Source organism: Ammospiza caudacuta, chromosome 6 (assembly GCF_027887145.1).
Source record: "Ammospiza caudacuta isolate bAmmCau1 chromosome 6, bAmmCau1.pri, whole genome shotgun sequence".
Taxonomy (NCBI): Eukaryota; Metazoa; Chordata; class Aves; order Passeriformes; family Passerellidae; genus Ammospiza; species Ammospiza caudacuta.
The window spans coordinates 55,814,048-55,840,788 of NC_080598.1; the positions used below are offsets into that span (position 1 = coordinate 55,814,048).

A 26,741-nucleotide genomic window follows, 5' to 3' on the forward strand; every position below is an offset into this window, starting at 1 on the left:
ATGGCCCCAGAAAGCCAGCCAGTCCCCACGGGGGTGCCTGCACACGAGTGGGCTTCCCCTGTGTCCCTGCAGCTGGGACTCGATGGAGACACGGCATCTGGCTGGCACTGGCAGCCATACACTGCCCTTGCACCCATTTCTGCAGGAGCCACAAGGAGGGGGGCACAGTCCCCTCCACATATAAGTAATATAAGCATATAAGCACATATAAGCAATGCTCAGTGTTCCTGTCACTGTTTTAAACCAAATAAGAACCTACAAAAAAGAAGATGGTGTTTTTGCAGCAGCACCTGCTATGCTGCTGCAATTAGGGATCCATTATAGGCCCCCACACCTAAAGGTTTCAAAACATGGCTATATAAATTCCCTTGGACTGGGGAAGAAAACCACTGCCAGTGAACTGGCTCCCTTGAAAGAACAAGCAGGATTGACACCTGTCAGGGCCAAGTGCTTTGGGGCTACTCAAATTATACACCTGCATCACTTGACTGCCACGAGGACATGCAGTTTCCTACCTATTTCCTTGGCAGCAGCCCACACTCCTGCTGCTCCAGGGGATTCTGGCACTGTTTTCTACTGGTCTCCAGTTTTCCATGCAGATTATGCATTTATTAAAATAAAGGACAAGCTCCTAGGACTGGTTTACAATAGCGTCATTAGACAGATTCCAGTAAGCCAGAAGAGGTGCCCAGTGTTTTGCAGCAGCAGGAGCAAGGGTTTGCAAACACTCTAATAACTGGTTGGGAGCTACTGCCTTTGTTGGCTTAATAACCAGCTATGGCTTAACTAGTTCACTCTGAACAAAATGACATCATGATTTCTGCACCAACAGGTTTCCACCCACCCCACCATCACACAGAAATGATGCCCAGCTCTCTCCATGATGGGAAACATTCTGAAGGTCAGACTGATGGACTGCACATGAAATAGTCTGGAGAGTATCTGCCAAAAAGAGTGTCTGGGCTCTAATGCTCACTCTGAGCATGGCTGGGTTATAAAACCTTCAGCTGCCTCACAGAGATGAGGCCCCTCTGCCATCACTGACCACCCACTCTCACAGGGCAGCTCCTTAAGTGAATTATCTCTGCAATGATGAGCCCCTGTAAGCATTCATTAGCACAATAGATTTGAGCAGTTTCAGCAGATTTATGGATTTAGGGTTTATGGAGTCATTGATATGTGAATTAAGCACTGACTGACTGAGACTAACTCTTCAAAAGGAGTCATTATAATCTCTATAGAAATATAATGATTACAGTGACAACATCTTCAATGCAACTTCAAAAACACTAATTTAAAAAAAATGGTACAGAAGTATATATTTAAATAAAGCACTAGTTCTCAGTTTTCCCCATCCACGAAAGGTAAAGAAAATTCAGATTTCCAGAGGTCAAGCTTCATCCAGGGAGATGTTCAGTAAAAGTTGCTCCTCCCTTCCCTGGGGCATTGCTATGGGCACCAAAGCTCACACTGTGAGGGCTATAAAAAGGTGTGATACAAGAACCCTTCAGCACTGGAAGAAAGCCAGGGACTCAAAGTGTTATTCAGATAAGAACCTGCACCTTTCCTCCCTCTGTCAAACCAAGCCTGGGGTTAACCTGGAGAAAGTTCAGCTGGGAAAATACCAAAGAGGTTTCTCCCAAAGCTCCATTGATTTTTCTCAAGGTTCTTGTGCATTACAATGTTCTGCAGCAATGTGGCAAACAACTGCTAACCTGGCTTTGATAAAGTTTTGGAGCACTGTAGAGTGGAAATTTTGGTGTAGTAAAGCAAAATCCCTCAAAGGAGAAGCACAAGCTCCTGCTTTATGCTCCCTGTCATCTGCAGCAGAGGCAGTGCTGAGCTCCAGCTCAGTCCTTGGCCTCAATGACACATTTTCAACAGCAGACATCTAGCTGTGGTGACAGGCACAGCAGGCAGGTGCCTTGGCTCCAGAAGTGGTCTGCTCTTAGTCACCTAATTTAAATGACAGAGTAGTGTAACTTTCCTTGAATTGCTCAGCAGGGCTTTATTCCTGCTCAAAGGCTGCAATCCACCGGGAACATTCAGCCCTACCCAGCTCCTAGGGGAAATTCTCACTGTTAAATCAATGCCCCATCTCCAGGAGATGGGGCTGGTTACCCCCTGCCCTTTGGACATCAGACTCCTTCCCACTGCTGCCAGGGCAGTCACACCACAGTGAAAAGCCGTGGCAGAAGGCTGGTGCTTTGGCAAAGCGTAGGGTGAAGTAAGAGCAGAAGCACAATCACAGATAATCCACTGTCAGTGCCATGCACAAAGAAATTCTGCTCTTTGAGTTCTGGTTTGGCAGCTCCTGTGATGAGAGGGATGAGGGCACCCTGCTCAGTAGGACACAGCAGCAGCTTCCACCTGAAGCCAATGAGCTGAGACATTTCAGTCTCCAGGCTGAGCTGATGGACTCCACCTGGCCTTGCTGATGCCCGCTGCAAACCAGTGCAAACCCGCACAGCCAGCTATTAGCAATTCCCATCCATCTACCCAGCAGCTCACAGCAGTCACGAACAAAGCAGAAGGAAATGCTCACCACAGGACCAGCTGAGCATCCCCAGGAGCAGAGCTGCTGCCAGGCTGGAGGAGCTCACAGGCACTGCCCCAGCCCTGGCTGTACCACACAGTTCTGGAGCCAGTGGGGGCTGCTCTGTGCCTGCTGGCAGAACGTGCTTGTGGGGCTGTTGCAGCAAGAATGAGTGGCAAAGCCTGTCTCCCAGCCCTACCGCTCCTGTTGGGCTCACATGAGTCCTGGCATGCTTCAGCACAGCTGGCACAGCACACGGGGCTGGTGGCTTGCTGAAGGTGTTAAAACAATTTCACTTCAAAAGAAGAAAACCAGTGTGAGAGATCCTGCTTGAACAGGCCTGTTCCACACCTTTTCAAGGAGGAGAGGAAGGAAAACTTTGATGTCTAACCTTCAAAAGCACCTAGGATGGACTTCCACAGCAGTGGCAGTCCTCATGGAAAATCCTCCTGGGCCACCTTTCTGCAAAGGTGAGCACTTGTCATTTTCTTCCCTGGTGTGATATGTACTAGTTCAAGTGGTTCTCCTCCCATGGCTACACAGAAACAGTGTAGGACATGATCCTTAGGTCTGGACCACATCCTCTCCCAGATGTGGTAACACTCCTGTGTTTTGCAGAAATGAACCTCCCAAATTCTTCCACCGAAACCTGGGGGCCAGCATCCCTTCTGTAAAAACCAGCCTCTAAATCACAACCAGCTTCTTTCCTGCAAATGGACTTTTCAGCTTAAGGCTCAAACCTCCCTCAACCTAAAAGTAGAAAGAAAAATATTTCAGGTGAAACAATATCTCTCATTTCCTTGCAAACCACCCCTCAGGAGGAAATGGCTGCATAGGCATGTGCAGCCTCCAAGCATGTCTTTGCCTTATCCATCATTGCCCATGCTGTTAAAAATATCAAACCTCACTGCTGCAATAAATCACTGCAGCTCTGGGGTCTCCTCCACCCACACAGGGTGAGATTTCAAGTGAGAAACCTGCAGAAAGAGAGTGGGCCACAGCATGCCCCACCAGGGCTGTACCAGTTGGGTTGCTGAGGCTGTGAGGGGGCATCTGGCACAGCTTTCTGACCATGCATCATGTCAGTGTTCCCCTGGAGCCTCAGCAATATGTTTTTCTCCTGGTCTTTGGAGCTGATGAAAACCTCAGTGCTATGGAGGGAATTGTAGGACTCCCCAAACCACTCTCCCTGCCCCTCACCTCTGCCAAGGAACACTGCACCTCTGGAATCCTACACTGCTCCATGGGTGTTACTGCAGGAAAAGAAATGAGAAAGAAGAAAATAAATATGAGCAAAATACACAGAGAAAAGATGAGGGATCAAATAAACCCCAAACCAAATATTCCAAAGGGTCAGGAGGCAAAGCAGCAGTTGAAAGCCTCGCCAAGTTTTGTGAGTGCAGGGCATTAGGGAGCTGTTAGACAGCAACACCCCTGCAGATTTTAATGCACCTACAACTTGACAGAACGCTGCCATAATTGAAGAAAAATGGAAAACAACTGCAAAACCTAGTACATTTTTCATTTCCCATGACCTCCTGTGGACAGACACCTGGAAACAGCATTGCCCTGTTGGCGTTTCCAGGAACAGGAGCATTCCTTGAGAGCTGCTGCAAGGACAGAGCACCAGAAAGGCTTGTAGGGAAAGAGGTGACCTAGACTGTGAGACTCAGAGCTCCTTCAGGGTTCTGTCTGACATCCCAGCAGGCTCTGGTGCTAGCTGTGTCTTGGGGTAGTTGACAGCCCCCAGAGAGGCCCAGCAGCACACCAGTCACAGTGAGCCTGTCTGTACAAACCAACACCACGTAAATATTTTGTGAATGAGGCAATTAAAACCTAGATGGAAAGAGGTTTGGTTGGACTTTGTGTCCAAAGGGGATTTCCACCCCTCAACCTGTGTCTGAATAAACAGCTCATTCCTTTGTTCACATTGTCAGCCTGCCAGGTGGCAGGAGCATTATCAGTAATGGTTTTCCCCAGTACAACAGGGCAGTCTCTGGCTTACACATGACTTTGAAGAGCCCAAGGACAGAAAGCTCAGCACTGCACTCCCTGGCTGAGGGAGGCTTCAGGCAGGACTCCCCCTGCACCATGGGGCAGCCACAAACGATCCTCTGCCCAGTCCCATCTCACCATCAGGGCAATTTCACACCAAGTCCATGCTGCCATGCTTCCCTGTTTAATATGATCATAATTATTCCCACCCCACAACTTTCCATCTCCTGAGCACCCAGTCTCTCCCAGAGGTAGAGGAGACTGTTATCCTCCATTCCCTCCCTCTGTTTTCCTCTGCACAGCACAAAGTACCAAATGCCATTTATTGCATCTATCCATCACTAATCTCTTTGATGTCCCTTATCACAGGGACAGGTGGCATGCTGGCAAGCTTCTAAAGCAAAGAAGTGCACACTGCTCATGGCATGGTGACACCTCCTGATATATGTCTCTTGCTTTACCCTGGGACCTTAGACACCTGGCAGCCTGACTTGCCTCTGTCTTGGCACTAAAGGAGCCCCAGGGTTAAATCATTCTACACAACTCAGTGACAAACCAAGTGACTGTGTTTAATGTTGTTTAAACCTTCAAGGCCCTTTTTTTTGTGCTCTTTTGCTTTGAGTTCCCTCTAAAGTTCCCAAATGCTCTGAGAATGGAGAGATCCAGGGCTAGCAACCCCTGGAAATAAGTGCCCACAGGGCAAAGGGAGGATGTGAATATATAATATTTAACCAGGGGACACATTACTCCCTGTCCCTCACTCAGCTCTGGCAATCATTACCACCCATGGACCAAACCACCCGTGACCTGCACAAACTCAGACCTGCAGAAAGGGGTGAAATGCAGCCATCCCACACAGCAGCTCTGGAGCTGCTTTGAACCCCCCTACCCAGATAATGTGGGGCTTCAGCCCATCAGGACAGAACTTCATCCTGAAATCCTCCTTGTCTTCATTGCCCCAGGCCATCTCAAGGCAGCAGCTCACCCCAGTGTAGAACCTCTGGCTCGAGGCCCTGTCTCACCTTGTAGGGTAATAATTAATCTGGATTTTTTTTTCCCCACCTCTTCTTTTAAATGCTCAGTGTAGTGAAAGTGAAACAGTGCTGAGTCCTTTCCAGAGATCAAACAAGTGAAGGTGCTGGAGCTCTTGGGCAGGAGCAGACAGACTTTTTTTCCACTTTTAACAGCCTTTTTCAGAGGGTAAAGGAGGATGGAGAGCAGCACCATTCCCAGAGGGAGCCCCTCTGTGTGAGGGATGGTGCCCCAGTCAGCTGAGCTGGCCCGGAGCTCTGTCCTGCAGCGCTGCTCACTGGATTTCCCGCAGCACGGAGCTGCTCCCAGGTTCTGTGGATCACACCTGTGCTATCCCAGCTGGCTGCTGAGGGGATCACTTCTGTCAGTCCTGGGGTATGTATTCCTTTCCTTTCTCGTGGGCTCACACCTTTTATTCCTTTTCCCCTGGCTCTCTCCACTGTGTCATTCACCCCTTTGAGCATTGCTGCTGCTCTGCTCTGTCTGCAGAACCCCCCTGCAGAGTCTGAGCTGGGATCTCAGCCTCCTTTCATTGCAATCCCTGGGCATGGGGTGCCCTCCTCTTCCTCCCACCCTCTGTATGGGCTGTGATGGTGAGCTCCTGAGCAAGGCAGTGAATGGTTAAACACTCCCTCCTGTGAGAGTGTGTGAGGCAGGGTCTGGGCCCCACTGGGCGAGTAGCTCAGCAAACCCATGGAAGATGTCATCCCTGCACTTCACAGCCTGTGAAACACCCATGCACAAGGGAGCAAAACTCTAACTGAGGAAGGATGAGATCTATTTCTAGAGTCCCAACATGTCTATTGACTAAAATTGTTTTTCAGTCTCTGGCTTTTGTGGGCTGGACAGACCCAAGACAGGCAGTTCCTGTGTCACCTCAAGCAATAGGTATTTCTAATAATTTGAACTGTTCACTCAGCTGCCTTAAGCCTGCTCTGGAGAAATGTGACATATTCCATTCTCAGGGCACTGCAATGTACAATGTCTCTGTGAATGGGCTGTATCAGCTGGTCTGGGAGCACTTTGCAAGCAAGGGTAGGCAAAACTTCTCTCCCCCCCTCTTCCCAAACACCTGGGCAGCCCTCAGGGTGGGCAGAGGGGAGGCTGCAGCAGGGCAGGAACTGAGCAAGTGCAGAGGCTGTGACTGCAGCCCAGCAACACTGACAGGAAATCTGGAATCTCCTGCAGCATCCCCTGTGGCCTGTGCAGAGTTTGTCTGACCCTGCAGATCCCCATCCTTGGCATTCTGAGATGCAGTGCTCTGAGGCAAGATGAGTGATGTGAACCCTTCCTGCCTTGTACTGCCTCCTGTGCTATAACCATGACGATTCAGAGTGCAGACACAGCTGTGGCTTTGGTGGAAGGGGCTAGAGCAGAGCTCAGCCACCTGCTGGGAACCACTCACCCCTGGGCCACCTCCAGCAGCAGGGTTTGAGCAGGGCAGAAGTAGCAACAAAACCCAAAGATGCCATATTCACATCAGAAAGTGGAAACAACCCAGTGAGATTCAGGAAGATTATTATTCCTACATGGCTGGAAATCCACCTAGAAGAATGGAAAGTAAAACCATATCTGGTTACTCACTGAAATGGTATGTTTACACAAATTTCAACATCTCTGATATCTCATGATTCCTTGGTGCTGGAGAAATAGTTGTCACTTGCCTGTTTTATGGAGTTAAGTGAAGCTTTCCAGAGCACCAGGTGAGGCCAGCATCTGCTGTCTGTGGGTAGAGAAATTGTTTCAGCAGCTACAGGCTACAACATCTTGCTCTGTCCTTGTATTTAGGCACAGGAAAGGAATGGCCCAGATTTTCAGTCCAGGACTGACTTTGGAGACACACTAATACCCTGTTAAGGACATCTCTAATTATGCTGTTTTATGCATTTCAGTGATTGCCATCAACCTGCTTGGTAAAGCTCCTGTTGAAGGACCAGATAAATAGAAATATGGAGTTAGACACAAGGAGTGTGACCTCAGAACCAGCCTCTCCACTCAAGAGTCCAGGGGAGGAAAAGATAGAGGTCATTTCTGAACTGAGCAGCTCAGACTGGCAGAGCAGGGACAGTGGGTTCTTTGAAAGAGGCATTAAAACCCTGTTGAGCATCCGGAAATCAAGACGGAGTCTGAAGAAAGAGAAAGGGAAGGAAGATAGTGGCACTCGGAATGCAAAAAGACTTCTGCAAACACTTAGGAGCTATGAGGAGAACAAACCCACGATCTGTAATAGCATGGAGAAGATTGGTGAAATATGTGAGCCCATTGAAGCCAAACCTCTTTCAGGTAAGACACAAAACCAGCAGTGCCATTTTCCTGGCAGGATAAATGTAACATTAATTTACAGTGTGCAAGGCTTGGGCCCAAAAGAGGTGCTAAAGAACTGGGCACCCCTTGCATGTTGGTGTGTCACCCAGCCCAGCCTGGGCAAGGCTCTGTCACGGAACATGCTGCTCTGTGGCCTCCCCTGCATTAGTTCAGCCATATCAGCAGCCAGCCTCTCAACCTGTCAGTGTGGTATTGCCCATCACACAGATCAGTCCCCAGGCTGCTGAGCACAGCTTGGGAACTGCTGGTCTGACAATGCCTACAAGTGCAGTGTGCTATTGCCTGCATTGCTGTCCTGGACAATTTCTGCTCTTCAGCTCTCAGACTGATGGTCCTCCAACTGTGCTCTGTAGGGTGCTGCAAGGCCTGGAGGGGAAGAAAGATGGTTTGGCTCTGATTTGGCTTGGAAGCTCCACTTTGGTTCCTCATCTTAGAGATTGCCTTGCAAAGAGACTTCCACAGATATTTTGCTTTCTTGCATTGACTTTCCACCTGTCCTCACAACAGCAGTGTTGCAAGTATTTGATTTTGGTCCTCCTAAGGCTGGTTACTCTCAGGTGTTTTGTCAGAATTTTATAGATAGGTCTCAGACAAATTATAACAATTCCCTTTAGCACAGCTCTCACCTTTCTCCAGGTGTGAGCAGACTGCAATGACTTTGATAATGGTTTGAGCACTGCTGTCCCTCCACCTTCTCAAGGCAGAGGTGCTACAATGCATTCACATGGAGATCGACTGAGGTGAAACATGGTTCGGCCTTTCCTGAGCCTAAATTTCTAGAAAGAAATTCTTGGTGCACTGCATAGAGTGCCACAGGAATCAGATGGGCTGACACTGCCTCACTGCTGTAATGTGCTCTACTGTGCTGGGAAGTGATTTACTGCTGTACATTGATACATTGTGAGCTTGGTAAGCTGGATCAGAGCCCATCTCACAAACCTGGCTAGTCTGATCTCCAAGGGTCAGAGATGAGGAGTGGCAGAAAATGTTATCACAAGCTTCCTGATCTCCTGAAATAAACAAGCTGAGAAATTGCACAAATAAAGCCCTTTCTCTGCCCAATAGCTTGTGTTTGGCCTGGACTAGAGCAGCTCTGTCAGAAACACAGCCCATCCTGAGATAATATGGCAAGTGATGGAGATTCCGCCACGTGCACCATTAAGCTGCATAATAGTTAATTGCCTTTCAATTGTCTTCCTTCAACCACCAGCTGGCTGATCTTGTATTGCTGAATTAAAGATCCATTTAGCACCCAACATCACCTCCCTGAATAATTATCCTAGATGGTGATTAAATGGTGTTTTCTCACTTTGATAAACAGAACAGAATGTATTTCTCTAGTCTCTCACTGCAAGCATTTGTGTAAACACAGGTTTTATATTAATTTATCTAGAAGAGACTAAGTTAATTGGTAGAATTTCCCTCCTTTGTGAGTGCAGAAGCAACCTGTAGCACCATGTAGGCACTCTAAGATCTATGTGTTCTGTGATGCATCAGTAGTTTGGTTATTTGGCATATTTCTGTCTTCATAAAAATACTCTTATGCTACAAAGATTACTTGGTACATATGGCATAAAACCTGTGTGCAGACAAGCCTAGGGGCAGAAATGATGTGCTATGAGCCAGTCCTTCTTTGAGCGCTCTCCAATTTTTCTGTATCATTTTGTCTGTGTATGTCCCAGAAGCAGTGGCCACACGTGCCTAAGGGACACCCTTTCCCTTCTCTTTAGTATTTTTCTTATGCCCAGTGTCAGAGTGGGATCTCCTGTTCAAAGCATCTGTCAGGGAGGTGGAGAGGGTGAGAGCTTCCTGGGGTCTCTCAAAAGCTAACAGTGCTCTTGGATCTCCTCAACACATGGCAAATACTTCTTACTGGCAAATAGGCAGTGGTTCTTGCATGAGCAGGACTTTACAAAACAAGTGGGAAACTCAGTAGACCTCAGCCACTTTGGGAGGAGCAGTATTGGGTGACTTCTCCCTAGCCAACACCAGCCTGTTGTGGCAGTGGGTGCCAAAAGCAAAGGAGGTGGAGAAGCCCAAGTGAGACCTGAGTACCAGGAGCACCACAGAGCCACAGGTTTATATGCCCCTGCAATGCCCACAACTCCCCAAACCACTGAGGGACAGCAGTGCTCTCAGCATTTGGGAAAAAAACATCACTGGTGTGAGGCAGTGCTTGGCACCTGACTGTGGGCTTACAGACAGGAGGCTCTCTCAGGCCCTGGTGTCTCTGAGGACATGCTTGTGGGTAGGCTGGGACACACATAACCATGGAGACAAACCTGACCCAAGAGTTCAGGACACCCAAAAGGGTCTGTCCTGCTGTGCTTCCTCCCAGTGTCCCTGTCAGGGATGCAGGAAAACAAGGACACCCATGCTAAAGGAAATCCTGCTGGTAAGGCATATCCTGAACCATTCCTGCTGCCAGTTCCACCTCATCTCCACACAAGCAGAAGGACAGAGCCAGAGGGGCAGAGTTCTATGCATCCTGAGCCTCCAGTGTCCCTCTGTGTGGCCTCACCAGCTGTTGCTTGAGGCCTTCCTGCAGAGCTATCAGCAGGTTTTTTGATGTTTCCTGTTCCTGTAACCAGCTGTTTAGGGATGTGGCTCAATTTGCAGAGATTGCTCTCCCACTTTTTTCCTCTCCTGTGTCCAAGAGGAGCTGGGGAGATCAGGGAGGCCTGGGGGCAGTCTCAGAGGCACTGCTGGGACCTGACTACTCTGAACAGCCCCCTGGAAGTCTCCCTGTCAGGCATCTTGTTACCAACCTGTCAGTAACCTAATGCCTGCTTTGTCCCAACCCCGTCCCCCTGTTTCTGCAGTAATGGAAATCAATGAACTCATTCAGAAAAGACAACTTTTGCAAGCATTTGCAAGTATCAAGCTAATGGAAGATGAGACCATCTCTGAACGAGATTCTGAGAAATACAGAGATAACCCCCAGGAGCTTGTACGGAAATCCAAGGATGTGGATTTGCTTTATAACTCCATCACAAATGCAATCAAGTCCATAGTGGAGGAAACACTGGAGGATCCCACTTTGCAGCATACCATGCTGACCTCCATGGTGACTTTAATTGCCCTTGAAGAAGCAGCTCATTCCAGCACAGACAGTGCTGCTCGTCCTGGCTCAGATTTGCTGGGCAGGCCCAGAAAGTGGAGGGAGCAATGGAGGGAAGCTGTCAATGAGAGTGCAAGAAAAAGAGTCCTGAAGGCACCCATGGCATCAAGGGAACAAGAAACTTGGCTTGATTTCCACTTACATTTCCTCCAGGAACACCTGAGGGAAGATTTACTGAAAATCAAGTCATCAGTGAAAAAATGCTATCCAGAGGAGTACCAGGTGTGTGACACATATGTGGGAGCTTTTCACAATGCCATTGCCTCACATTTGCAAGAACTCTCCCAGGGACCATTGGACTTCCATGAGCTCTACACCTTGCTTAACTGGGTGGCCAACACCTACCACAGGTGAGCTGCTGTGTTTGCCACAATGCCTCTGCGTCCTCTGGGGAGCCATGGGGCTGTGGGGTACTACAAAAGCACCAGGCTATTCTCAGTTTTCCAAGCAAGCAAGCGAGATGCAGTGACTACAGTGGAGCCAGATAGCAAATCTGTTAATAGGTGGGGACAAAGGTCTGTGGATAAAGCACTTGCTGCTTTTTACAGATCTACATCACCCCATTTTCCCCTCCCTGTCCCACTTGCTGTTCCCATGTGCCAGGAAGCTCCTCCCAGCCTTTGATAAACCTGCTGTGATAAACGTGCTCCTTTCTGCATGTATTTTGCAAGAGCCAACAGCTGTTCAGTGACTTTTCCAGGCGCAGGCAGGGGCCTGTGGGGGATATCTTCTTCCTGTTTAATTAAAATTGTGATACATTTGGAAACGGGCCACATTAACCCCCATGCATGGGGTCAGAGTCCTCTGAAAGGAGTCAAGACATCATTGAGGTAATTAGACACATGAAAACAAAGGCTCTGTCTCAGATGTATCTGTTGGTTGAATGGGAGGGGTTTAAGACATAAGACATCCTTGCAGTTCAGGGGTCTGGAAAATAAGCAGGGGAAAACAGCCCTGTCAAAGCAAAGTTGTGTCTGACCTGGTAGCTGGGCTCCAGGTATGGCCTGAACCAGATGTTCAAGGAAGGGAGAAACACAAAGCCATTGGCAGCCCTCAAATAAAACAAAGAAGGAGTGAAGGCAGGAGTATCAGCACTGAGCCAAACAGTGGGTCAAAATGGTCAGGAAGGAGCCATGACAGAGCAGGGCAAGCAGCAGCACACTGTTGCCCAGAACACCCTTAGCCTGGGGTAGCTTTTGGGTAAGAAACATTTCCATTGCAGGTGGTCTTGGTTTTGGACAGCCCTCAAGAGGTTTCTTCTGTGAGCTTAACCCAGTTGCTCTTAAAACCCATCTAGAGTGTGTAACTCCCTCAGCATCACAAATCCCTGCAGATCTCATCTGAAGGGAAATTCCTGCATGACCTCACCCTGGCATTGCAGGAGAGAAGGGGAAAAATTAGCTTCAGCTGCCAGGTTCTGTACCAAAGAAAAGTGCCCCTGCCATAATTGCTGTGAAAGGGTTTGTTGAGAGTTTGCCGTAGTTTTGGGCACTGCTTGCAATCACCTGGCTGTTCTGGCTGCAACCACCTGGCTATTTCAATTTGATTTTCCCATTCGATTTTCCCATTCAAAAAAAAACTTCATTGTCTCTTGGAATAAATAATCAAAAAGGAAGAGATTGACTGACCTAAACTCATTTTGATGTTACAATTCAAACAAATGGGAAAAAAAAAAAAAAAAAAAAGAGGTGGAATAGGCCCCTTGAGTACACATTTGTCCTTTCAGTTTTGGTGGAGAGTCCATATTTAAATCTGTGTTCTCCTTTAAAAGGAACAACAGGCTCTGGCAGCAGCTGGGTTGTGTGCAGTGCTCCACGTGTGGAGATGTTCCTTTCTGGGAAATCTGAACCATGACCATGGAACCATTGACTCCAGGACACTACCAGCAGGCTGGACTTATTTTATGCTGAGCAGTCACTCTGCAGCAGCCTGAACTTGTACACTACAGTCCTCACTTGTATCTGAACCCAGCTGTGGGCACAGTGCTGGTGTGGCAATGGGAACCCTTTTTGGTGGCTGAGCAAATGTGCAGGCTGTGTGAAGGACATTGCAGGCGTGTTCCTCCATTAACAAGATGACAGCTCAAAATTTAGGCCCCACCTTCATCAAGGGCATGAATATTTTCTTCTTTCTCGTTTCCACCTTCACTGCCCTGCAAGATGCAGTGCCTACACAGTCTGTGGCAGGTTGCAGGAGCAGCACATTCAATTGTACAGGCTAATAACATCTTTCCCGCCCCAGAGAGAGGAACACAGGCACTCCCTCCCTTCCCCTGCTCCTGTGCTAATCAGCTGGCCTGATTACATGTCAGTCCAGAGGAAAGTGAGCAGCAAAGTCTGGTATCAGCTTTGGAGCCCTTGTTGGAGTCAGAATCTGTAGCTGCACGTCCACCCACCACTTCCATCTGCAGGGGAGCATGGCTCATGTCCCAGGCATGGCAATGCCCTCCAGGTCCTGCTCTGCCACCTCCCCTGGATCAGGACAGTGCACAGGGACAAACACAGGCTGCCATGAGCTGTGATGTGACACTGCAGGGGAGGCAGGAGATGGGCTAACTCCAGAGCAATGCACTACTACAGGAATTACCCTGAAAGGCATTTTGCAAGCTTCTAGTCAAATGAGTCAGCTTCACGTTGTTTATTTTAAAAAGTAAATTCTCATAGCACTTTTCATGTCCAAACAACTCAGAAGTCTCATGATTTCTGAAGTGGGCTGGAACCTTAGATCATTTTGGGGTTGAATAATTAGGATTTTGAATAGAAAGGAAAGATTTTCTTGTTAAACCTTGAAAACAAGCGGCACAATTTAAGCTTTAAGTATATTTCTCATGGCTTAGTAATTATGTAGCTCATGCTGCATGAATATTCTATCAGTTTATTCACACTCTGAGGCATTACAATTTTTCATTTGATTCTTTCCAGTGAATTCTTTCTGGGTCATCCTGAGCTCAAACCAGAGGTTAAGACAGAAAACCTGTCCTTGCTGTTAACACCAGCTGATTGGGATAAACTGAAAAACGACTACATTGCTTCTGCAAAGGTGAGAGTTTTGACCCCATGTGCCCCCCCAGGGAAGGTGCAGGAGCCCCAGCCTCCCAGACAGAGGTCTTGCATGACTACATTGTGGTTTCCAGCCCCACCAGGTGCTGAATCCTACTGGCCCCACACAGAGTGGCCTGTACTCTAGAGCAAAAAATTCCTGAGTGCCACCTTGGGGACCCAAGCAGAGCCAACAGGACTGGACCAGACCCACTCAGTATGGCAGACACTTTCTGAAAGGTCATTGCTGGGCTTCAGCAGATTGTACTTTGCATTGCAAAGTCAGGGGCTAAGGCATTCTAGCAGCTTGTCCCCGTGTAGGATCTCCTCCAGCCCAGCTGAGGTGTGCTATTGGCAGACTTTGGGCGTTCCCACCAGGGAACACACTCATGTTTGTATCCTCTGATGAAGCCCCTTCCCCCTTGTCTTTCTGCAGTCCTTGTCTGGCACCCTGTGTAAGACTTTCCTGGGTCTTTGCTGGGCTCAGACATTTTGTTGCAAATCATTTCTGAATCAAGGCACAGCTCAAGGTGAGCTCAAGGTACCCAGCTGAATGAAATCAGTATTGCTCCACCATGCTGGTGAAAGATCACTTTTGTTTCACCAGCAACAAGATTGATTTATCAGCCAGGACTGAGCAGTGCTGCTGCTTACCTGAGTGGCTGTACCCTGGAAAGGACTGGTTTGACCTTTAATCCTGACCTGGTGCATTCCATGTGCTGGAGGACTTTGCAATCAAGCAAACAGCTGATCCACTGTTTCCCTGCCAGGAAAATGACTCTCCTTTGATTTGGGAGTACCTTGCACACACAGAGCACAGTTCCTGGTTTCCCCTGAGGTCTGGAGCAAGGCCTGTGACTCTGCTCACCTTATCATGCCGTGCGTGCTGATGGAGCAAAATGAAGCGAGGTGCTGCACTTGTGTTTGCTCCATTATCCTGAGCTGCATGTTTCCTTCCTATGTTTAACATTTAGGAGAAAATCAAAAGTTGTTTTGGAAACATCCTGAGACTGGAGGTCACGGAGAAGTGGGAGAAGGAAGTTCATGTAGAAGAGGAGGAAAACCTCTACCACACCTCAGTCTCTTTTGATATTCAAACGGTATTTAATTAGCTGGGGGGGAAGGGGGGAGGTGTCTCTGTGGCTCCAGGGAAACTGGATCGTTTCCTTCTGGGGTGGAGGTACCGCCTCCTGCGATAATTTATGTAAGTCACACACTGGCAGAATACATTAGAGCAGAAAATGCCATTTATTACAACTTTTAGCTCTCCCGCTTGCCTTCTAGCTGCAAATTAAACCTGCTGTCATTTGTGTCAGCAACATAATAGGCAACTGATTTTAAAGTCCCTAAACCTCTTTGATTAGGAAGAAGAAAGAGAATTGGAAAAAAGGTGGAAAGAAAAGGTTTCTTTGAAAAAACCTTTGGCTTAAAGAGCAACTTTGTCCCAGGGCTGTGGAAGCTGGGGAAAGGCTGTAGGCAGTGACAGCCACTCCAATTTAAACAGTACAAAAAACAAAAGCCCCTACTAGCTTAGGGACTACAGGGTAATAAAGGCAGGAGGGGTTTGGATTAATTCTCATCACTCAATTGGTTGAGTCACTTCAATTAAATAATACTAACAGAAAAAGAGAGGGACAGAGAAAGAAAGAAAATCAAAGAGTTTTGCCCACTGATGTGACTCTTTTTCCATAGAGAAGTATGACACATTATGTGATCACAGGGAAGGCAGGTCTGAAATCATTTAGCAGATGGATAGAAGGCCATGGGAAGTACCAGAGTAGGACTGCAACACATCTCAGTCCAGAAGTGCAGCTGAAGTTGTGGGAATGGGGATCTGGGAGGAGTTCCAGTGCAAACAAGAGTTCAGGGTGATGCCAGACCCACTGTGCTGCCCTGGTATCACTCCTGGGAAGGGGGCTTGTGTGGGCCCTCAGGGATGGGGCTTATAGACACCCTTATCATGGAGCCACACACGGGACAGCTCAGCTCCCCTTGGGCTTAGGGTTGGGAGGATTCCAGCAATTTCCCCCAAAGGAGGAGGAGGACACCAGGACACCCCAACATTGCCTCTAACTCACACTCATACAGCAGAAGGGCATTAGGCCATTAGGGGTGAATGATGACAGCACAAATCATTTGGTGCTTCTTGGCCCATTCTGCATTACAAATTTTAAAACTGCCAGAGGTTAATGAAAACCTCCTGGCAACAAGTTGGCTGTTTGCCCCTTTGCTAGGTGAGCCATTCTTACCAGCCAAAGCTGCCTGAGATCCTCGTGAAGGATGTTTCACCAGTGCTTGTCCCACTCACTGGGGTTTCTTCATTCCCTTTTCTAGATCATTGGGGAGCACGTGAAGTCATCTGGAGCTATCAGTGGAGGCCTGGAAACAAAAATGCTTGAGTTGTGCATGGCAGAGCTGCTTGAATTCATTCCAAGGTCATCACTGCTCTGGGCAGTACTTTCTTTCTAAATGAGTCCCACACTGGTAAAAAAACAGGGAGGAGGTCCAGGCACTGGACCAGACACTGGCACTGAGCAGGTACAAGGCTGCTCCTGGGAAAATTAGAGATCACAGTGAACCCAGTAAAAAGCAAGCTGCAAAACAGCTTGGAGGGAGTCATAAACAGACCCAGATGGGACTCTGTGAGTCCAAAAATCTAATGTCAAAGGTCTGGGAAATACCTGCTACCTAGAAAGGGATGGGATCACTGCAGTCCCATCACCCAGGACTTTTGTGACATTGGATACTGATCACTTGCAGCTTCAGTCATGAGCAAGCAGTGTTTATGGACCCCTCAGACCAAAAGCCTGTTTGCCCAAAAGGGTATCCTGGGATGAGTCCTGCTGAGTGGTTTTCTCTGGCTATGGACATAAAAAAGGGCTGATGAGACCCTCTCTGTATACCCTGGCAAAACACACAGCTGGGCTCCCTCCCAAGCCCCTTAAAATCTACACAGTGTCCAAAGGAAATTGCTGAAATAATGTTTTCTCTTTATTTTTAATTTGTTCTTCTTTTCCTTTTCTTTGTTATCTTTTTTTTTTTTCCTTAATTTTTTTCCTTTATTTTTTAATATTTTTTTTAAACCAAAAAAACTGCATCAAATGCAAGCTGGAGCAGCCAAGGCTCTCAGATTAAGGGAACACTGAAACTTAAACTTTTACTTAAACAAACCTGAGATGCAAGAGGCTGGGGCCAGCTCATACCCTGACAAAGAATGGGAACATCAGGCAAAGGCTGCCTGAGCACACAGCCTCCTGCCTTCAGTGTGGATCTGGCTGTGAAACATCTGTTAACCGCATGAAATTGGGGCTACAAAAAATACAACTACCTAAAAACCACAGTGAGGTTTTGGGGGGAGGGAAGGTAGGTGTGCTGCCCTATTCCTATACATTTTCTGTTATAAAATCAGGCCTATGTTCTCAAAAGGCACATAATATATTGCCCCAAAAGCCAGCAAAATGAAAGCTCAGACTTATAAGCCTGTGTAGCATACCTGCAATTAAACCCTCAGCATGAGGAAAAGTCAGAGATTTGGCCTCCCAACATCCCTGGCATCTCTCCAGACGTGCTGCGTACCTGCTCAAGCGAGCACATCCTAAACCCGCAATTATCTGCCATCTATTCCCTCCACTGCACACACTTGTTATGACAGCTGGAAAAAGCTTGTCTGCATACAGAGGGGACAGGTTGGGCCAGCCACAGGTGTCTCCTGACACCACCATGTACACAGAAGATGAGGCATTCTCAGTGCCCCACCGTTAGTGATACCTGGCTGTATTTTCCTACAGGTTTGAGCAGGAGTTCATGGCGTGGAGCTCTGCCCAGGACAGCCCCAGCTTTGTGCCCCACCTTGTTGCCTACATCAACAGCTTCCATGAGCTGGTGTAAGTCTGCTCCCCCTGAGCCACTGGGGTTTCTGTGGTCTGGGGGGTGGCAGGATCTGTAAAGGAAAGACCAAGCTGTCCCTGAGGTGCCCCGGTGGCTGCTCGGCCTCCAGCCCTTCTAATCTCACAGGAGGATTCCCCCCAAGGGATGCAAATAAAAGCCACAAGGGTGAAGAGACAGAAATATGGATGGATGCAATGCTTGCATGAGAGTTTTGAGCTAATTTTCAGGGCACCTTTTTATTCTCAGGGGAGTTTTTTTTTCCTTTTTTTTTTTTTTTGTTTTGGAGGTTAGCAGAATAAACTCAGAAACATGGCCTCAAGGCTGCCTTTGGCACTGGGCTGGAGGAGATTCCATGAAAGCACTCAACCCAAAAATAAATGCCTGCCAGTCCTGGCAAATGGAACTTCCAGGGCTTTGCATAAATTAGTTACTTTAAGCCACATGTTGGAAAGTGCCTCTGAAGAACAGGTATCCTCAGGCTGGCTGTCAAAGATCCAGCACTCTCCCATAACTAGGATGGTGCAGTGAGTGCATGTCCCAGGGTCCATCAGCTCCGTGCTGAGGTCCAGGGGCTCATCAGCATCTGGGGACATCTTTGCCATGCAGATGTGCTGCTTTCGTCTGTCAGCTCGGCCAAACAGCACAGGATTAGTGCGTGGGCTCTGGCCACCCGAAAGATTGGGGTGCGAATTCCAGCCCCTGCTGCTGCACCGCTCCGGCAGGGGTGCACATGCCAAGTGCACCCGGGGGACGGAGGAGATTTCGGGCTGTGTCTCGCAGGAGCCGACGGCTCCATCCGCAGCGAGCACTACCGCCAGCTCGTCTCTAGATGGCACGGTGTCTCCAGCAATGCTCACCTCGCCGAGGAAATGGCTTTCCCTGCCTCCTGCTGCCCCTGCGGGACATTGCTGCCCCTTCCCTGCGGGGCAATGGGGATGGGCTGAAGGCACACGCCAGCCCCAGGCAGGGAGCTAGAATTGTTTGGGTGATGGGTTTATTCCTGAGTCAATTAAACATTCATCAGCCCGGAGTGATGAATTGTGGGGCAGAGGTAGGTGTCCCAACAGCACGGTTTTTTGGGATGCTGGACCCAGACTTCAGGTGTTCAACTGGAGCTACAGTCCTGAGCTCCAGCCTGGGATGACAGGGATGGTGTTGGTGCCTTGCAGCCCTGCCAGGGCAGCCTCAGACATAAATCTGGGCAGTGACAGGAACCTGCTGTTCTCTGTGGTTACAGCAGTGGATGTGGCACATCCAGGGATGCTCAGGCATCACAGGTGATGCGGGGTTTTTTTTGTGGTGGTGCTCCCTCAGTGCCCCTCCTCACCAACACTGAGCATGTTACAGTGGGACAGGGATGGAAAGTGAGAGGAGAGCCAGGAGGTCACAATGCCCCTAAAGCACACACACACACAAGGAATTTCATTAACCTCTCAGAATTTTCTTTCTCGTAAGGTGAAACATTGCAGAAGTATGCACTGTCCTTAGGAAATTCCACAGGTTTCCATCCCTGTAGTTACCATCCCAGCTGCTGCTGATGGACATTGTGTGGAGTGAATCAGGCTCTGGGGGACACAGGGTCAGCAGATTTCCCTTCTCTGGCTTTATTATTTACTTTCCCCCCACAGCCCTCAGTTCTCTCCCAGGTACCTGGAAATCATTTTGCAGAGATGTTGCTCAAGTGAACTGGCCTATGCAACTGCTCTGCATGGCTGCACTGTCACTGCACCTGATGAGGAAATCTGAGGGGGTTTTTCACCACAGTTACTCATCTATGATTAATTTTCAGTGTACAGGATTGTGCAAAAAGAGCCATTACTTTGACTCAGTAAGTGTTTCCAAGAGGAAGTAGTAGAAACTCAAGTTTATTTTAAAATAATATCCATCATGCCAATCCAGATAACATGATTAGGGCCATGTAATAGTTTACATTTTAACCTTAACTCATTGGTGATCTCTGTCTCTCTGTAGGTCAGAGTTGGAAACAGTGTTTAAAGTCAATACTGAGGAACTGCAGAAGATTTTGGCAGCTCTGACAAGGAACTTCACAAATATTTTTTTAACAAAATTAAGAACAAAAACACAGGTAAGAGGATCTTGGCCACATTATTTCCTTATTATAAGGGTTACGTGCAGCAGCTGAGGGTCGTTGCCCTTCCCTTGTCTCACCAGCTAAACCTCATTTTGCAGCACATGACATTATGGTCCCTCCAAAATGTATTTCACACCTGTGGAAATCCCTCTTAAAAAGCAACACTTCCAGCATTCTGAGATTTTTTTTTCTAGAAGAAATTATACATTTTTCAAGCTGTTAATAGCAATCAAAAGAAAAGGATATTTAGCAGCTTTCAGTCTCAGGCAAAGCAGTGGGGAAAATTTTATCTGAAGTGAAGCACAGGAGACTGAACACCACCAATGGGACACTTTTCCTTCTATCAAATAATTTGGATTTTTCAGGACTTTGACTTACTGATTCATAGATCTACCATCTCAGTCTGTCAGAAACCTCTTCAGATAGGACAGAATTCATTCTGGTAGGGGTGATTTTTCCAGGCTGTTCCCATGGTGACAAAAGACTGATTGTTCCAGAATGAGAATGCTAAAGGTCTTGTATCAACTGATAAAACTGATAAAATTTGACTTGTGTTAAGAGGTGTAAAAGGCAATGTGCTGCAATGAAGTTTGTGCTTCTCAGGTGCTGTAGATGAACCTTTCTGCTCTCAGCCACTTGGGGTCTGCTAGCACCAGCTGGTGATATAGAAGAGATGGGGGAAATCAAGCCTTTGGTCCCACCCCCTTTCACTTATTCTAATTCACTTTCTAAATCCCCAAACATAACTTCCAGAAACTAGGACAGTCATGGAATTTCTCCAACCTAAGCCAAGCCCTCCTGGCCAAGGGGACTTTCCAGTGACTGCAGATCTTGTTTTGGAGCCTAAGCAGCAGATGAGGAAAGGGCCCAAGCCAAGGCATTGAGCAAGAGAGCTGAAATGTCGTGAGAACTGAGAGAGGCCGAATCAAAGCATTTCTAAACAGCTCTCAGGCAGGCTGGGAGCACAGCAAGGGGGAGATAATTGGGAAGGAGACTGCCAGGAGTCTAAAGACAGAGATTGTGAGAGCTAGGAAGAGAAAAGGGGACATGCCAGAGAAAGGATATTTTGCATTTGACCTTTAGGGAAGGGTCTTCCAGGTGCCAGAAGTCTTTAGCAGATATTGCTGTTTCTATATGAGGGTACATTAGCTCTAGGGACCCAACAAAAGAAAACAACCTGTTAAGGACACTTGGTCAGAGTACCCTGTACCCAGGACAGATGGGAAACAGTGCCTTCAGTCCCATGTCATCCCTAACCATGAGGCATAAAACTGGAGATACTCCCAGCTGCCATTTCCCCCACCACCACATCTGAGCAAGGAGCAGAAGGAAAATCCCAGCAAGACTTCATGCAGGTCTGCAGGAGTACAGAGAGCCTCCTGGAAGGACTGTGAACACAAAGAGCTTGATTTCCTTAAGGAAAATGCTGTAGAGGTCATGGATTACTGAGCTGATTTCCAAGAGATTCACTACCAAGTGAATTTTTGTTTCCATGTAACACTGGCACACATGGTTGCCCACCACAGCCTGTTCTAGTCATGCCTGAGTTGCTTGTGATTAACATTCTCATCTCTTTCTTCCCCAATATATTAGAAAAACACATTTATTTACCTAAAGAAATAGAGTTGGTGGACCAGAAGGTGGCACAGAGCAAGGAAATGAGGTATCCTAAATAAGTCTTTAATGCCAAAACATCTCCTGCTCAGGGTGTTGTGCTTCTCCTCTCTGCACTGGGATGCCTACCAGGAAGGGGAGACACGGGTGTGAATTGCCTGGGGTGGAGAGAGAAACCCAGCCTGCTCCTCGTGTGCCTCCATGCAGAGGGGGTGCCCTGTGCTTTCAGTTCAAGCCTAGATCAGGTGGATAGCTGGCTGCCTTCAGCTAGGGCATCATCAGCTACTCTGAACACACCTGTGCCATCAGTGAGTTGGTCTTTTTTCAGCCACTCCTTAAGAAAATCCTGAGCAAGAGCTGGATTTTGGCAACGGAAAGGCCGGACTCTCTGGCGTCGGCAGTCTCGCAGTTCTCCGAGCACCTGCAGCACATGAGGGAGCCCCAGGGGCAGGTAGGCAGCCAGTCCCTCACCTGGGCACAGCAATGCTGAGGGGCCACACCATCATCTTCAGGCTGTGGTGAGACCTGCAGACTCCTCTGCAAGAGTGGTTGCTCTTTATAACTCTGGGGGTTGCAGATATGAGTGTTGGCTGAGGGTGTGCTGCCTTCCTGTACCTCCCTGGTACTGCCAAAGACTTGAGGGCTTTCCCTGTCCTCTCTCACTGCCTTGGTCTTGAATGGACAAAAAAAAAAACATGAGGTTTGCTTCTTTTTAACCAGGACCTTCTACATGAAGTTCATAAATACGTGGTGAAGGAATATGTCACACAGATCATCAAACCCAGATGGAAAATGAACAGGGACACACGTCAGCAAGTGAGCAGAAAGATGAGCCAGGAAGCTGCAATCATTCACAATGCACTCATTGATCAGGTATGGAAGTTGTCTCCTGGCATCCCCTGGCTGCCCCACTCCCAGAGGTGCAATTTTCCCACTTGGCTTCACAGAGACCAGACAGCAGGCTCTTGAGGAGGACAAACCACAAGAAACATAGAAGTGCTGAAAAGAGTGAGCAAGATGGTTACTGCAGGTTCATGGTGTGGGTTTCCAGCCTGGCAGCCTCTCAGCTTGTGCAGCCAGCAGCTCTCTGATGGCAGCACCTGGTGTTTTAATGTGTTCCCAGGGAGCTCTGCATAGGGTGGTTCATGTGTTGTAGGATCACACTTATTCTGTGGCAGCTTCCTGGGCCTGTTCCCTCAGACCATGGGATGCACTTTGTCACCAAAGTGTCCCTGCCCTGGATACAGCTCACAGAGTTGAGTCCCATGAGAAGTTCCATCTGGGCACACAGTCCCTGTACAGCAGGGTGTGGGGAAAAAGTGGTGGCAGTCTGAGAGTTTTGTGATGGGACAACTGTTAGAACCCAGCCATGAAGGTGGGGTAACTGAGGTTCCTGTTAATAAATCCCTTGGGCCAGATTTGAGTGGCATAATACTGAATGACTGGTGTGAGATAGATAGATAGATAGATAGATAGATAGATAGATAGATAGATAGATAGATAGATAGATAGATAGATAGATAGATAGTTGTGTGTGTGTGTGTGTGTGTATGTATGGCTGGTTTATTTTAAAACAATTTGATTACAATGGAAAGGAGGTATGTAGCCATTTTGGTTATTACCTATAGTAATATAACATTATAAAAGTATAAAAATATCACTTAAGAAAACATATAAGGAAAAGAAAGAAAGGATAAAAGCAGATAGCAGAGAGGAAGGTATCACCACCTGTAGATCCAGCAACAAGACTTGATTGTTGCAGTTTAGGGGTCTGTTGGTCAAAATCAATGATTGCAGTTGGTTGAGTTGTTAACCTTTAACATTTCCATCTCTCACAGCAACAGTCTGGGATTTTCAGGGAAGTCAAAGTTGAATTATTTGGATTTTGTGGAAAGTCAGGCATCCAGGGCACTAAATTCCATCTCAGAGATGAGGCACATGAAACTATCAGGCAGCAGGAGGTGAAGTCTCTGGCATCCACTACCATGCTGGCCCACAGCCACAATGCCCTGCTCAGGGTCTGCCTTGCTTGGGTGCTCATGGGCATTGGGAAGTGCAGGGTCAGGTCTGGGAGAGCCCCAGGGGTGCCCTGCCACTGCCACCCAGCACCCTGCTGCCTGCCTGAGGCAGCCTGTCCTGCCTGCACCAGTCCTGGTCACTCCAGTGCATCCCACTGCCGTGCTCTCCCTGCAGGGAAAAAGGCATTTAGCAGGTGCTGCTGTTCCTGACATCCCCATGTGATTCTTTGTCCACAGGGCTCCAAAGCTGACTGGCTCCTCCCTGTCATATATCACATTGCCAATATCATTGGGGAGAAGAAAAAAGACAAGATCAAGGCATATGTCAAGGAGCTGTGCCAAGACTATCCAGATATCAGGTATGTGAAGAGGCAGATGCCAGAATTGTTGGGCTCCATCCCAAATAGCACCAGCTTGTCCTGTGCCTGGGCTGAGCTCTTCAGCTTCTCTTTGCTGGTGGCCACACATTGGAGATCAGGATGCCAGCAACAGAGGGAATCCCAAATATTTTATGGCTGCATACTTTTTAATTTTTCCCCCTGTGTGCTGTATCATATAATGCACACAGTTTGCCTTCAAAGCCTTTTCATTTTAGAATGGAATGGAATGGAATAGAATGGAATAGAATAGAATAGAATAGAATAGAATAGAATAGAATAGAATAGAATTACTTCAGTCTATTAGGAAGGGACTTGCAGTGATAATCCAGTCCAACTTTCCTGATCACTTCAGGCCTGACCAAAAGTTAATGTATTAAATTATTAAAGGCCTGTTAATGTAAATTACCCAAATGCCTCTTGAGCACTGCCAGGCCTGGGACATCAACTACCTCTCTCTCTAGGAAACCTGCTCCAGCACCTCGTTTAGAAAATGCTTCAAAATGTCAAGTCTAGAGATCCCCTGACACAGTTTTGAACCACCCCCATGCATTCTATCACTGAATTCCATCTTATTGCTCTAAATGAACCTTATTTCACAGTGAAGCTCCAGTTTGCTTTCTCCTGCATCACCAGTATCAGCCCTGTTTGCCAATTTGCAGGGTCCAGATTTGGAGCAAATAGTTTGTCTCCTGTTGCCAGGCCCAGACCTCAAAGTGTGGCAGCCATTGACACAGTTCAGCTGCAATTTCTGAAATGGCCTCAACACAGCCATTAAATTTTGGAATAAATTACAAATTCTTTCTTTTGTACTTTCCATTTTCTGTTCCAAGGCTGCATCTGGAAAATGTAAAACTCCTGCAAAAGTAAAGAAAGTGACTAGCTCTGTGCATGGCTAAGCAGCTGCAAATCAGAAGTTACCTTCTCTTCTACAGCTCTTCTTTCAACCACTGAGAATGAATATCAGTAGTAGAGACTGCAATAAATTCCATTTCATCAGAGTAATTTCAGAAAGAAAGAAAAAAACCTGAACAAAAACCACCAAAAGTTTCAGCACTGGATGACATTTATGCAATCAAAATAATCCATAAGATTTAACTAATTGCTAGAAGACTGTAGTGGACCCTCAAATATTGAGAAAAAAAGATCACATTAAATATATTCACCTCTCCCCAAAACTGAGGCTCAAAATTTTTCATAACTAGATTTAACTTGGGTGGTTCAGGTATTCTTCAGGCTTATCTGTGTGGGGGAATTCAAGACATGGACATGTAAAGAACAATTGCTCCTGAGCAATTTCCTAGGTGATCATACCAATCTTACAAAAATGGTAGGTACAAACAAAAAAACAAACAAAACCAACCAAATAAATAAACCCCAATAAGGGTTTAATCCCAGTGGACAGACTAAGCTGAAACAGGCAGTGCCTGTTCTGGGAAGGATGGGGGAGGTAAATGACAGCTAATCATCAACTATGGTTATTTGAAAACAAATTTCCAGTCAGAAAAGTAATTTACAAGGCTGTGATTTGTGCTGCTTTTTCATCATTAGGCTCAGACCCAACCCAGGTTTTAAGGTTTGTCCTCTTGGTTTATTTAATTTCTGCTTTTCCATGATTGAGTAACGTTATTTTAACAATGAAGTTTGGAAAACGAGGCGGAACCTGCTGGACCTGCATTGCTTCCTGTTCAGGTCCCTGTTAATTTTTCCCCTGAGCTCTCAGAGACATTGCTGAATTTGTATACACTGAGATTACTGGAACAGGGTATGTTTCCAAGCTGGCTTTCCAGCTCTAATCTAATTAGTGTCTATCAGCTTCCTAAATATTAGCACTTCCATTACTCATCTCAAAATAATCATTACACAAAAGGTCCACAGCCACTCTGGAAAACACGCAAAGGGCAACACGGGTGTGGAGAGAGAGGAGGAAATTCCCTGCAGCACCAGCAGCAGGAGGCTGTCCCACCAGTGTGGTGTGGCAGGAGCTGCTGCTCGCTGGTTTGGTACCTGCAGAGGCTGCAGACTCCCCTCCTGGTGGCTCCTCCAGTGCGGTGAGGGGTCGGTCCCTGGCACTTTGCTATAGCCTTGCTCTGTCTCCAGCACAGCTGCTGGTTGCTCACAGCAACCACCTTGCTCTGGGCTGGTTTTGCTGGCCGGATCTGAGCCAGGTCTTGTTTGGTTTCTGCAGGAAGGAGCACATCCTGGCCATCCTGGCGCTGCGGGTGCTGGGGCGCGCCAGGAGAGCGGCGATTTTGCGGCAAGTGTGCCAAGCACAGAAGAGCTCCAACAGAGGGAAGGGCAGCGCACTCTTCGCTGAAATTGATGTTCCAGTAATCTGCAGCTGCTTCTAACACAGGACAAAGTCAGCATCCTGCCTCCTCCTACACTGCCTCTACACAGGATCCAAAATTGGCAAACCCACCTTGCTCCTCTGCAAACCCAGATTTTTTACAGCTGTGGAGAAAGGAGCAGTTTCCTGAACTCACTACCCCGAGTTCAGAACCCAAAGACAACAAATGCACCAAGACATCAACCTCCTGTAAGAGCTCCTGGGCAGCAGCTCCAGTCCAGGCACAGTGTCCACCTCATATTCCATATGGATTCTATTGCTAGGAGGCTGCTTCACTGTTTGGTACAAGACTAAATATATTTTCAAAGAACAGGAGAAAATCAAAAGCAGTTCACTCAGAGCTATATTAAGGCCT

The 26,741-nt window shown here is 47.6% G+C and overlaps 1 protein-coding gene across 1 annotated transcript; it reads left to right on the forward strand.

The window, feature by feature from the left end:
- The first annotated feature begins 5,726 nt into the window (after nt 1-5,726).
- EXOC3L4 (exocyst complex component 3 like 4) lies at nt 5,727-26,741 on the forward strand. The gene is made up of 12 exons (XM_058807557.1): nt 5,727-5,938; nt 7,456-7,846; nt 10,711-11,359; nt 13,931-14,048; nt 15,022-15,147; nt 16,382-16,482; nt 17,836-17,931; nt 19,907-20,021; nt 21,970-22,092; nt 22,362-22,514; nt 23,897-24,018; nt 26,225-26,741. Exons 2-12 carry the CDS (start codon nt 7,513-7,515, stop codon nt 26,385-26,387), a joined length of 2,100 nt encoding a protein of 699 aa, XP_058663540.1. The 5' UTR covers nt 5,727-5,938; nt 7,456-7,512; the 3' UTR covers nt 26,388-26,741.

What these genes read in the sequence shown, in the direction of transcription:
- EXOC3L4 (XM_058807557.1), top strand. Translation starts at nt 7,513, where the DNA reads ATGGAGTTAGACACAAGGAGTGTGACCTCAGAACCAGCCTCTCCACTC. An exon ending in TGAAGCCAAACCTCTTTCAG is followed by an intron (nt 7,847 to 10,710) that starts GTAAGACACAAA and finishes CTGTTTCTGCAG; the next exon opens with TAATGGAAATCAATGAACTC. An exon ending in CTGCTTGAATTCATTCCAAG is followed by an intron (nt 16,483 to 17,835) that starts GTCATCACTGCT and finishes ATTTTCCTACAG; the next exon opens with GTTTGAGCAGGAGTTCATGG.